Consider the following 11,355-nt stretch of genomic DNA (forward strand, 5'->3'; position numbering starts at 1 on the left):
AACAATATTTGTTTATCACTACAAAGTCCCCTCTATTTTCTCTGTCTGTATATATGCGCTAATCTTGGAAAGCCGTGGACGGATTTTGTTCCTTTTTTAAACGTTGGAAAAAGGGTTTTCTGAGAAATGTTATATCTATAATTGCTACCCGTGTGTAGCCGGGGTGGAAACTCGTATTTTTGATGTTTAACGAATGTTTACTATTATTTTTATTATTCTATGCAGATTGCTTGCCTAAGAATCTCAGCACACTGGTCTAGCGGCAACATAGAAAACATATTACGAATGCGCTCATATATGTTTTACTAAAGAACGCCTGCTGAAATTTCGGGAAATCCTATAGCATAAGGAACACACATGCCTTTCAAATTTCTAGACTAAGCGGTTTGGGCAGTGCATGTCAGTTTGTCAGTCAATCAGTTTCCTCTATTACATTAAGACTACTTACAGGATGTCCGCGGGTTCGCCCGCGTAAAATTAAAAATCACCATACTTCCCATTCAATTTAATTTAGGGAAATCCTCTCTTAGACCATCTGCTACCAGCTTGTAGTTTCACACCAAACAAAGAAACTACACGCCAAATTTCAAATCCCTAAACACAGGGTCAGTCAGTCATTCACTGTCTTTTATATATTTAGATTTAAATAATTATACATTTTCAGCTGGCTCAGGAACACACTCTCCCTTGGAGGATACGACAATGGATATCTCATCACAGCAGTTTAGAGCTGAGTTCCTTCAGGAGTGGCACGGGTCTCCAGATGCCCCGTACTTCGACACTGCCATGTTTGGAAATGTCACCGCGTTGGTCGGCCATCCAGTAAAACTGATATGCCGAGTCAAAAATCTTCATAATAGAACTGTAAGTATTGAAATTCTTATAAGTATTGTTGACGTCACATAATTTTATCGTTATTTTAATTCAATACTTGTAGAAAAATACTTATTTACTACGTGGTTTCCTGCAGCCGGATAGTCAATCTTTATTCATCTGAGCAATTGAAGGTCAAATTCACTAACGGCAAATACACGAAAAATCCATACAAACTGTTTTTGAAAATATTTTGTAATGCAATTTTTTTAATAGTAAGGAAAACACCTTTACTTCTTTGAAACTAAAACGCATTGCAGTAAAATCGTTTACCATTTCAGTACATTCAACTTGAAGACAGGAATCGTATTTCGTGTTTTTAATTTGGCAATTTATGCCAAAATAAAGTCGAACTCAAACATAAACTTGTGATTGACTGGATCCAATTCAGGATCGTATATCCAAAAGGATCTGAGGATATGGGACTCGCAAAGGAAAGGCGTAGATTTATTTAAATCTTGCGTTTATGGTCGTATGTATGAGGCAGTTTCAATACAACCGTTTTAAGATAAATTGATCTTGAAATAGATTTATAATATGTTAACAGGATTGATGCTACTAATGAATTCTTGGGAGTTCTAGATTTTTCAAAAATGTAAACAAAGTATTTTAAATTTGTTTGGTGTACGTACCTATAAAATTATCAGCATTTTTTTTTTAAATGTCAAGTATAAAGTTCTTTTTTGTGTTAAATTAAAAGATTTTAATTCATTCATTCAGAGTATAGCACTTTATAAATGTTATTTTAGCACTTAATAATAAAATGAGATATAAAATAGACAAACAGAATACAGAGTAAAATTAGTTAGAGGCTATGCAATAAAATTCTGAACGAAAACATCGTCCCTCTGTTTGTGTATAGTTTAATAACTTTTTTTGTATCCAAAGATAAAAAGGGCTCAATCCGCATAGTCGGGGTATAATAAAATGCGTGTGTTTATAGAATAACATAAAACAACGTTGTTACAGCCACCGAGGGTCCATATTTATGATTAGCTTCCCTGATAGCGATCGTTACACCTTCGAAGTGGGCACTTAAGGCTTCTATTGATAATGCCAGCCAAACAGCCCGCAATTCATTGTAAAGAATTTAAGGCTGTTCGCGCGTTGAGCCGGTGAGATTTTAGTAAATGTCATTACTAAGTCGTTTATGTGGGTTCAAGTGCCACAAACCTGGGAATTCTGTGATCGAGCGAGCAAGCGATAGTTCTTCTTCTCTTGACTTCAATTTGATTTTAATTTATTTAATGCCTAGCATATTGTATATTTTTTTTTTTAATTTCCCTCTTTGTTAAACCCTGCTACTACTGCATACAACTGGATGTGAAACCATAATTCGATGACTTTGCTATTCATAAATAATACAGGTATTATATGCGCACGTAACGTAGGTACTTTTATTTATCTCGGACGTTCAAAAGGGATAATAATACGAGTACCTGCATTTTTATTTGTAGTATAATGCATTGCGAAAGTTTAAAATCTGACCACTTTGTCCATATACACAAATAAACGCTACACGATTTAGTTTTAAAGCCCGTTCAACCACACATCAACTTATGACGAACATACGAAATAGTTCAACGGTCTTACCGGCCAAATTAAATAACGACCTTACAAGTAACGGTCAACGATCCATTATAAGGAACCCATTCGGGGTTCGCGGAAATTGAACGCGTTTTTTAGTGCTCCTCGAGTTTTGTAGGTTTGAGGCTGAGGCATTTTTCATCACGGTTACTGGACGAAATTTCTTGTTATTATAAGGGATTCTTATAAATAAGCGATGGCAAAGCAATTTAGCTTTTTTATATGAAACATGAATTGGTAAAGTAAAACAGAATCGTTCGATCGCCACCAGAGCACGACGAGTCATGTATTGAGTTATTTTTGTCATGTATTCAGTAGATATCATGTTTTATTTATAGAATAAATAAGGTGATATATTGGGTATATATCACCTTATTTATTCTATAAATAAAACGGTTGCTACATATGTTTTACCAATGTTTAAAAATAAACAATAAATGTATTGTTTATTCATCATCGCTGTTGCCATCTACGTAATGCACCTGTATACTTTGATAAAAGATTTACATATTTTCCGCTAAATTTGTTTAAAATTAACATACTTATATAAAATGAATGAATTTGCCGTGTGGTTACCGGCACTAATACAAAAAAGAATATAACCACTCCATCTCTTTCCCATGGATGTTGTAAAAGGCGACTACGGGATAGGCTTACAAACTTTGAATTCTTTTTTAGGCGAGGGGCTAGCAACCAGAGTCACTACACAGTTTGAATCTCAATTCTATCATTAAGCCAAATAGCTGAACGTGGCCATTCAGTCTTTTCAAGACTGTTGGCTCTGTCTACCCCTCAAGGGATATAGACGTGACCATATGTATGGTATGTATGTATAAAATGAAACTTAAATCCATTATTTATTTCCAGACACTCCTTATAATTCTTATATTAAGATCGTCGGTGGTCGAATCGGTAAGGTACCCGATTAAAATGCGCGATGCATAGAAAGGCATAGGTTCAAATCCCACCTCGGCCATGTACCAATGACTTTTTTCAAAGTTATGTACATTAGTATGAACACTAATCGATGCTCTTACGGTGAGGTACAACATAGTGAGGAATCTTGCTATTCAGGCAACTGGATGTGTAACCATGGGTCAGTAGGTTTACCTGCCAAGGTTGCGGAGGTCAGATGGGTGTTGCTTCGTGTAAAAAACTGACTCACCAAATCCGAATCTAGGATCCATAGTCAAAGGCATACCACGGGCTCCTCTCCAGAGAGGTGAGAATGCAACCGGGACTAATAGCTAGGAGGGAGACTCCTAATTATTCTTGTAACAATTAGATACTATTTTTGTCATATGAATGAATAAGTACTTATCTCTTTGTCGCACACTAGAATAAAGCTTTAGAAAGTATTTAATTTTAAAGAACGAATTTAATTCCATTTAACTTCCGATGTCAAGAAAGAGGAAAGCCTTATAAAAAGTTGTTCCTTAACTATTAATTCAATGTCTCAGTCGTTTCTCGCTAAACGGAAGCGAGGCAGACTCATTACGATCAATTGATTTATAGGTTTTCATTGGGATTTTTCTTTAAGATCAAATTTTAAGCATGGAATTTTTTAAAGTTAGACATCAGGTGATTTAATATGATTTCTAGCTATTACCCGCAACTTCACCCGCGTGAATTCGACGCCACCTGCAAAAGAATACAGGTTTTTGCAGCTGCACTCTCCCTGGAACCCGAAAAGCCTACGGCCATTATTTTCCATCAGTATTTTAAAACTCTTTCATTACTGAGTGACTGACAGACAACTCATAGACCAAAATTTTAAGTGTAGCGACTTGAATTTTTTTATGTAACGAAGCCATTTAGTTACCAAAGAGAAATAGTTCAATTATTTTCATTGTCTATAATCGAAATTGAGAAGAACGAGATTCATTCGCCTTAACAGGCAATCACCAAATCACTGTACCTCTCCTTTAAAACCCTATCTATACAATGTAAACAACTAAATTCCTCCATTTATTTATTTAAGCATTTGAACCTTGAACCTTCGGATTGTTCTATCTCTTAGCCTTGGTTCAGTGAATCTGTTTAAGAGGTTCAGACAAGCATTACGAACATTACAATGTATTACAGCATCATGGATTTCTGGTGTATTCCCCTGTATGCAATGCAATTACTTTAATTTATGTCATAAAATAGAAAGACATATTGTCTTATGTATATACATATATATTGTCTTGCTCAAACTGAAAAGTACAAGCACCATTTCAATTTGACATTCAATTCATATATTGCTTATCAGTAACTATTATTAAACAGCACTACAAACTTACGAAACTTTTCAGGCACTGTATCCTTTTAAGACTAACTTCAATAAGAGCTTGGAATTTTTCTGGATAAATATTTGAGGATTTTAACTCCAATTTCAATAATATTTTCGAATATCTCGATACACAGGAAAACAAAGTTGTTTGTTTTAATTTGTTTGGACTTGAACAAACACCCGCTCAATTAACAAGAGACAGGGCGGAATATGAAGGCTCATTACTGCTTTTGTTGATTCTTGAAATTGTAGTCGTTCCCTCATTATTTGCCAAAAATGTCTTCATGTTTAAAGTCGATCCGTATAATTCGCCTATCATAGGATATATATTGATTATATCATTCTTATTTAAATTTTATTACACCGAAAATTATAAACCTATAATAGGTGGACTTAATGCTTTAGTGGTAATTTTCAGCTTTGGGCTTCATAGCTCTATATTTACAATATTACAGTAAAAACAACGAGCAGCAAAATGGCACAAAAGCAGTTATCACTAAAGCAATCTCTTTCAGTCGACTTACGGTGAATGGAAACCAAAGAGATCAAAGGCATACAATCATGTGTATACGTCCACTTGTACACATTGGTGATTACGTGCACAGCCCAGACAGACCACTTCAAATACTTGGCGACTGTACTTTGCACATCGTGGATATCGATTGCGACGTCGAAGCTAGGCATTTTGGTCAAAGTGGCGTAAGGTGATGCGTGTCATTTGTGAATTTGTGACCCCATAATTACAGTTAGCTTGACTTGAAGGGGCGTGACTGTAAATCTATCATACAACCTTATAAAAATATAAGTATCCAGAATTTAAACTAAAATGTAAAATCACAGCATCATGCCAATGACAACTTTTTGTAACTATGATTTTGATAGATTATAGCTTTTCTTATGCCTAGTAAGGGTTAAATATCGTGAGGAATACGTCCGTTACAATTGGATGTAACCATAATTAAATATGATCTAAGTTCTTCTGCGTGGTTTTAAAGACCGAGCAAATTTAACACCAAGATAATAATGATCTCTTCTGACAGGTATCATGGGTGCGTGACCGGGACATCCACTTGCTAACAGTCGGTCGTTACACGTACACCTCTGACCAGCGTTTCGAGGCGGAACACAGACCACGTTCTGAGGAGTGGGCGCTCAACATCCGCAGCCCACAGCGCCGCGACTCGGGGAAGTACGAGTGTCAGATCTCCACGACTCCGCCGATTGGCCATGCCGTCTATTTAGAAATTGTAGGTGAGTATCGCTTTAGTATAAGACTAGCGGTCCGCCAGCATCGCCTGTGGTAACACACACATTTGCTAACGCCAGAAGGAAGAGGATGACTTAAATTTCCGTTCCAATGAATATTTCTATATTTACATATTGCCGTGTGATTTCTGGCACATTAGAATAGATCCACTCAAAAACTCTCCTATGGATTTCATAAAAGGCGACTAAGGGATAGCTTCTGAAATCTGTTCTCTGAAATGGGCTAGCAATCTATCACTATTGAATCTCAATTTTATTACAAAGCCATACAGCTGAACGCAGCCTTCCAGTCTTGTCTCCATACTGTTGGCTCTGACTACCCCGCAAGGTATATAGACGTGACTATATGCATGTATGTATGAATATTATATATATCTAAGCTCTTTCATACGATATCACACTCAGGCATATTGGTACCTTACTTTATCTCTTCCCCGCAACAATAATGACCTAAACAAACACTGAAAATTTTTATAAAAGAACATATATCTCAGAGTAAATTACTCGTTCTACTTACTTAAAGTACTTCACAATACAGGTATGTGCTCACATTTATTGCACAAGATTTTCCGAACTTTTGAATACTAAATCCATTCGAACTCTTTCGATAATTCGAGCTTTGTGAAAATCCACCAATAAGCATCACTCGCCACTGCTGGGGATTAGAAACTTAAATCCGATTAAAAGAGTCTGTTACAAGTAGCAGACGTAACTGAGGTTTATCTAAATAGAAAAAGGTTAATGGTATTTATTTTTTAAACTCTAGTACACTAATGATTTAAAAAAATGTCTTTTACAAATTAAAGTTTACGTTTCTTCCGTTCCTATGAGAATAAAACGGCTACGGATAATAAACTATGTAAATACAACATTTTATTAAAATCTTTTGTTTTTAATGATGATTTAAAAGAAAAACCTTTTGCACATATAATATTAATTGGCCTGGAATAGTAAGGATGGATTAAAACCAAAAATAAATAGGTAGGTACGAGTAGTTATATAAACTAAGTAGAGTAGGTCTGCGGCGCACGTAAAAGGAAAAGTCAAGCTTATTAGTTCTAGAGGAAATTTCGGGGAATCCTTTTTCTTATCGGAAGCCTATTTTCTAGTAATTAGGTATATTAATCTAATAATAATCATGATAATTAACTAGCTTTTACCCGCAGCTTCGCCCGCATGATTATAGTATCATCTATTAATAGCGACAAATTAAGCACCACCTACAAAAGACTAGGTACATGTCTTTCGCAAATTTCACGGTAACTATAGTTTTTACCGGGATAAAAGGGAATTCAACAATAGTAAATATCGTGATATGTACAATGTACGTTATACACTTATTGACAATTCATTTTTTTCCGATATAGAACCAGAAACCATCATATCGAGTGGACCAGAGCTGTTCATCCAGGCCGGGTCCACCATCAACCTCACGTGCAACGTCCTCCACACTCCAGAACCACCCACCTCAATTACTTGGAAGCATGGCAATCAGGTAATTTTTAGTTTTTATTTTATTTTTTGCATTTTATATTATGCATCAGTAATCTAAATTTTCACTTCAAGAGTAGGACCACTCCATCTCTTTTCCATAGAAGTAGAAGAAAGCAAAAGGCGACTAAAAGAATGGGGACATTCGTCTAATGCTGATTTTATCATGATAAAATATGGGTCAGTTTTTCCCAATTAGGTTGTGGAATTAGACGGGAGTTGTTTCATGTAAAAACCTGACTCACCCAATTCATAGTCAAGACACACCGAAAATCTTACTTTAGAGCCAGCTCAATCTGTATAATTTTAAAGAGAATAGGCGTATAGATCCATAATTTACATTGAAATTTAGACATAATATATAAATCAGGCTATACGACACTGATTATGATAATAATTTTCAAGAAACATGTGTTTCATCAGCATCTTGTTCTTTAACTAAAATAAGACAATCATTTAAAGTTCTAACAATAGCACAGTTAGGCGAAACTGTTTGAAATATTAATCAAGTCGTATTTGCGGTTCAACGTAATTTTCTTGACTATTGTGTGGTCATTGGGAGAATCAGTTTCAAATTTGCTTCGTTATGGGAATTTCAACGAATAGATGTTATCTTCTCTAAACATTTCAAAGGATATGTTACTTTTACTTTAATCGCAGGTAATATTACAGTACTATACGATATTCACCTAGAAGAAAATTTAATTTTTAAAATATATATTTTGAAATTTTAGAATATCCTCCCATAATGATCTACTCCATATCAGCTCTACGCTGTATGATCTGACATGGCACTCTATTCCTGGATATATTTCATGCTTGATGCGTTAACTCTCATGGTGACTGTTTGTCGAATCGAGATAGAAACCAATCGCTGCAAAGGGATTTTCCTATAAACTATTTAGCTAAACAAACGTATTAATACAATAAAATAGCGTAGAGCAAGCGATTAAAAGTCATATCCATTTTCAAATTAAATGATTGCATGAAAGCTAAGCTTTAAAAGGATTGCGGGTAATCGCTTAATGGCAAAAGCAATAACGTATCAATGAATTAAAATATTTTGTTTCAAAACAAACGACAGTTGAAAGTGGTAAAAAACAAATTTAACTCCTTGGAATTATATTTGTTCCATTCTGGGATCATTATTATTAATTTTGCGAATATCATACATTATCATCATACACACGCAAATTACGTCTTTATCTCCTACCGGATGGACAAAGCCAATAGTCCGAAAGTGGTGACGAAACTGAGATTCAAAGATACTTAGTTAGTTACAGTACATAAAGAGTCCTTAGTTTTTCCTTGATTGTCCTTATCAATCTGCGTGAGAAGAGAAGCTTGCTTAAATCCTTCAATAAAATCGTCCCTTTCTGTTACCAACTTTTTTTTCTTATGCCTGCTTACGATATTTTAAAGCAAACATGCATGTACGTATAGTGGTAACACATTGACTTGACATGACCCCTTAATATACCAAAGAAATTTATTTTTTCATTTATCTATTTATTTAGCTCTACGTACATAAATAGCCTAGCTAATAATAATTCATCTGCCGTAACTCAGGACATCGTCAGGAATTAGTCAAGGCAGTTTATCAGATAGTCACAATAAGACCACGCCGTTCGAACTAGGCTTCGAACTTACACCTTTAAGACTTTAATCCACTCTGAACCGGTTTAATCCAGCTATTTTCGGATTTGTCGCCTGTCACTACTCTGAATTCCACAAATAAAACGTGGATCTATTTTGCCCGTTCGAAGCCGTATAACTTTGTTGCGCATTTTATATACTTGTAGGTACGTAGGTCACCTAGGATCTTCCTGAATTTGTACTGGTTGAAACCTTACTGGAGAGACTTGGGTCAAGCAGACCCATTGGGTCAAGCGTCTATGATGCTCGAGTAAGTCAAGTTGTTCTGAATCAACTACTGTGAATTTTTGTTATTTACTCACTCCTGGATCGTACCCACAGAAGTCCTGGGGCCAGAAGGATGATGACAGATATACATCGAAGACCTAGGCCAAGTTTATACTTACTGAATGATCTGAACAGCGAATCAAACAAAGCTTACAAGCGAAACAGCAGAAGTGGTAACACTGCGCCATAGAAACCATATAATTTGACTGCCTGTTAGGTGAAGTAGTTGTGTTTAAACTTATATGTTTATTTCTGATTGGCCTAGTTCTTTCTTGAACTTAATATCCAGTCTCAAATTTCCGTCGGGGCTCTATATATATGATTTGTTGATTATATATTTATTTATTTTATTAAAATACTTGTTCCCAACAGGCCATAAACTTTGACTCGGCTCGGGGTGGCATATCGCTGGTGACTGAAAAGGGCACGAAGAGTACAAGTCGACTTCTAGTGCAAAGGGCGCGCGGTGCCGACGCCGGCCCGTACACTTGCGAGCCTAACAACGCGCCCAGGGCAATCACTAGAGTGCACGTTTTGTCAGGTGAGAATTTTAAATAAAATCTCTTTCACAGAATAGTGGGCAGGGACTAAGACCCAATGGTAAACTGTTAAATAACGCTTTTATAAGTCCATCGATTGTTCTTTACAAATTGTAAATGTAATAAAGTAATACATAAATAAATATTTTATCACTTGCCAAGATCCCTGCACACAACTTTCGTTTCATTCCAAGCTAGTAAGTTATGGAAATTTGAAATTTGACAATATAATAACCTCAAAAATTAATAAATCACCATAAAAACTTTCGACTTTCTTTCATAAATTTTCAATAAAAAGAAAATGCATTTTTTTATCTATAAGAACCCATGAAGTTTGCGTGCGTAAAAATAAGTATGGACACACCTAGGTTGACGGGAACCACTGTCTTTTTGGGATAATTCAGCCATTGTTCATGTCATTGATAAAATGTGAAATATCTTCTATCTGTTGTAACTTTTTATTGATTTAAACATAATAAACGATAAATTTTCTTTTACTTGTTACAGGTGAACACCCAGCCGCCATGCAGCAGGGCTGTGCAAAATCAACATCAGACCAAACCGCCTCACTGTTATGTTGTTTATTAACTCTTTACGTGTCTAGAATAACGAACAATTTACAATTCGGTACCTGAACAAACCTAGTTGTTTAAAGAACTATGTCAATATGCATGTTGTAAATAAACACACAGGATTAATTGATGTTGAAGTTTGACGTTGAATTTTAGTCGGTTAAAATTGAATTTATATTCAGCAGATTATGTTTTTTGTAAATAAAAAACTGATTTTAGAAGAGAAAACAGTTCCTGTTGACTGTGCATTTAAAACTATTTTCATCTTGAGAGTTATGTCGCAAAAAAGGACGGATTGTATTAAGAAACCGCACCAAAAATAGGTAAATATCGTGTAAACATTACCCTTATGAGGCTCTCAACGATGTCATATTTTATTATGAAAACGTAATATAGAAAAACATCCAACATACAGGTTATTCCGAGAATGCTTTGAAACAGACCTTATTTATTTCTCTGCAAAGAGAAGACGAAAGATTGAAAGCAATCTCGGAATACATTCACGGTTTCTTTAATGAAAATGACGTTGTGGAAGGAATAATTTTCCTCGCTCTCGTTTTGTTCATTAATACAAGTTTTATTTTAAAATAACGGAATAATGACATAATTTAAATAACGATAAATATGCATGAGCTCAAACGAAAGTAGGTTACGGTTTCGACTACTGTTTTTGTTTGAAGACTGTTTAAAACCCTTTTTATCATACTTCAGACGAATCAATTATTTAATATATTTCACAAGGGAAAACTATTTTCATTTACTTATTAATAATCTTAGTTAATTTGTTCTGAAACCATTTTCTTATTAAACAAAATATGTACAAATCCTA

At 35.1% G+C, this 11,355-nt stretch overlaps 1 protein-coding gene across 1 annotated transcript in view; it reads left to right on the forward strand.

Moving 5' to 3' along the window:
* The window catches only part of LOC106130880 (zwei Ig domain protein zig-8-like), a 28,559-nt gene extending 17,436 nt beyond the window's left edge, over positions 1-11,123 (forward strand). Inside the window, exons 3-7 of the mRNA XM_013329816.2 lie at positions 665-864; positions 5,776-5,986; positions 7,369-7,496; positions 9,788-9,956; positions 10,462-11,123. Coding sequence (XP_013185270.2) covers positions 665-864; positions 5,776-5,986; positions 7,369-7,496; positions 9,788-9,956; positions 10,462-10,589 — 836 coding nt within the window. The 3' untranslated portion in view covers positions 10,590-11,123. The remainder of the gene's footprint in view (positions 1-664; positions 865-5,775; positions 5,987-7,368; positions 7,497-9,787; positions 9,957-10,461) is intronic.
* The last annotated feature ends 232 nt before the right edge of the window (positions 11,124-11,355 follow it).

The sequence above is a fragment of the Amyelois transitella genome, chromosome 14, assembly GCF_032362555.1.
Source record: "Amyelois transitella isolate CPQ chromosome 14, ilAmyTran1.1, whole genome shotgun sequence".
Taxonomy (NCBI): Eukaryota; Metazoa; Arthropoda; class Insecta; order Lepidoptera; family Pyralidae; genus Amyelois; species Amyelois transitella.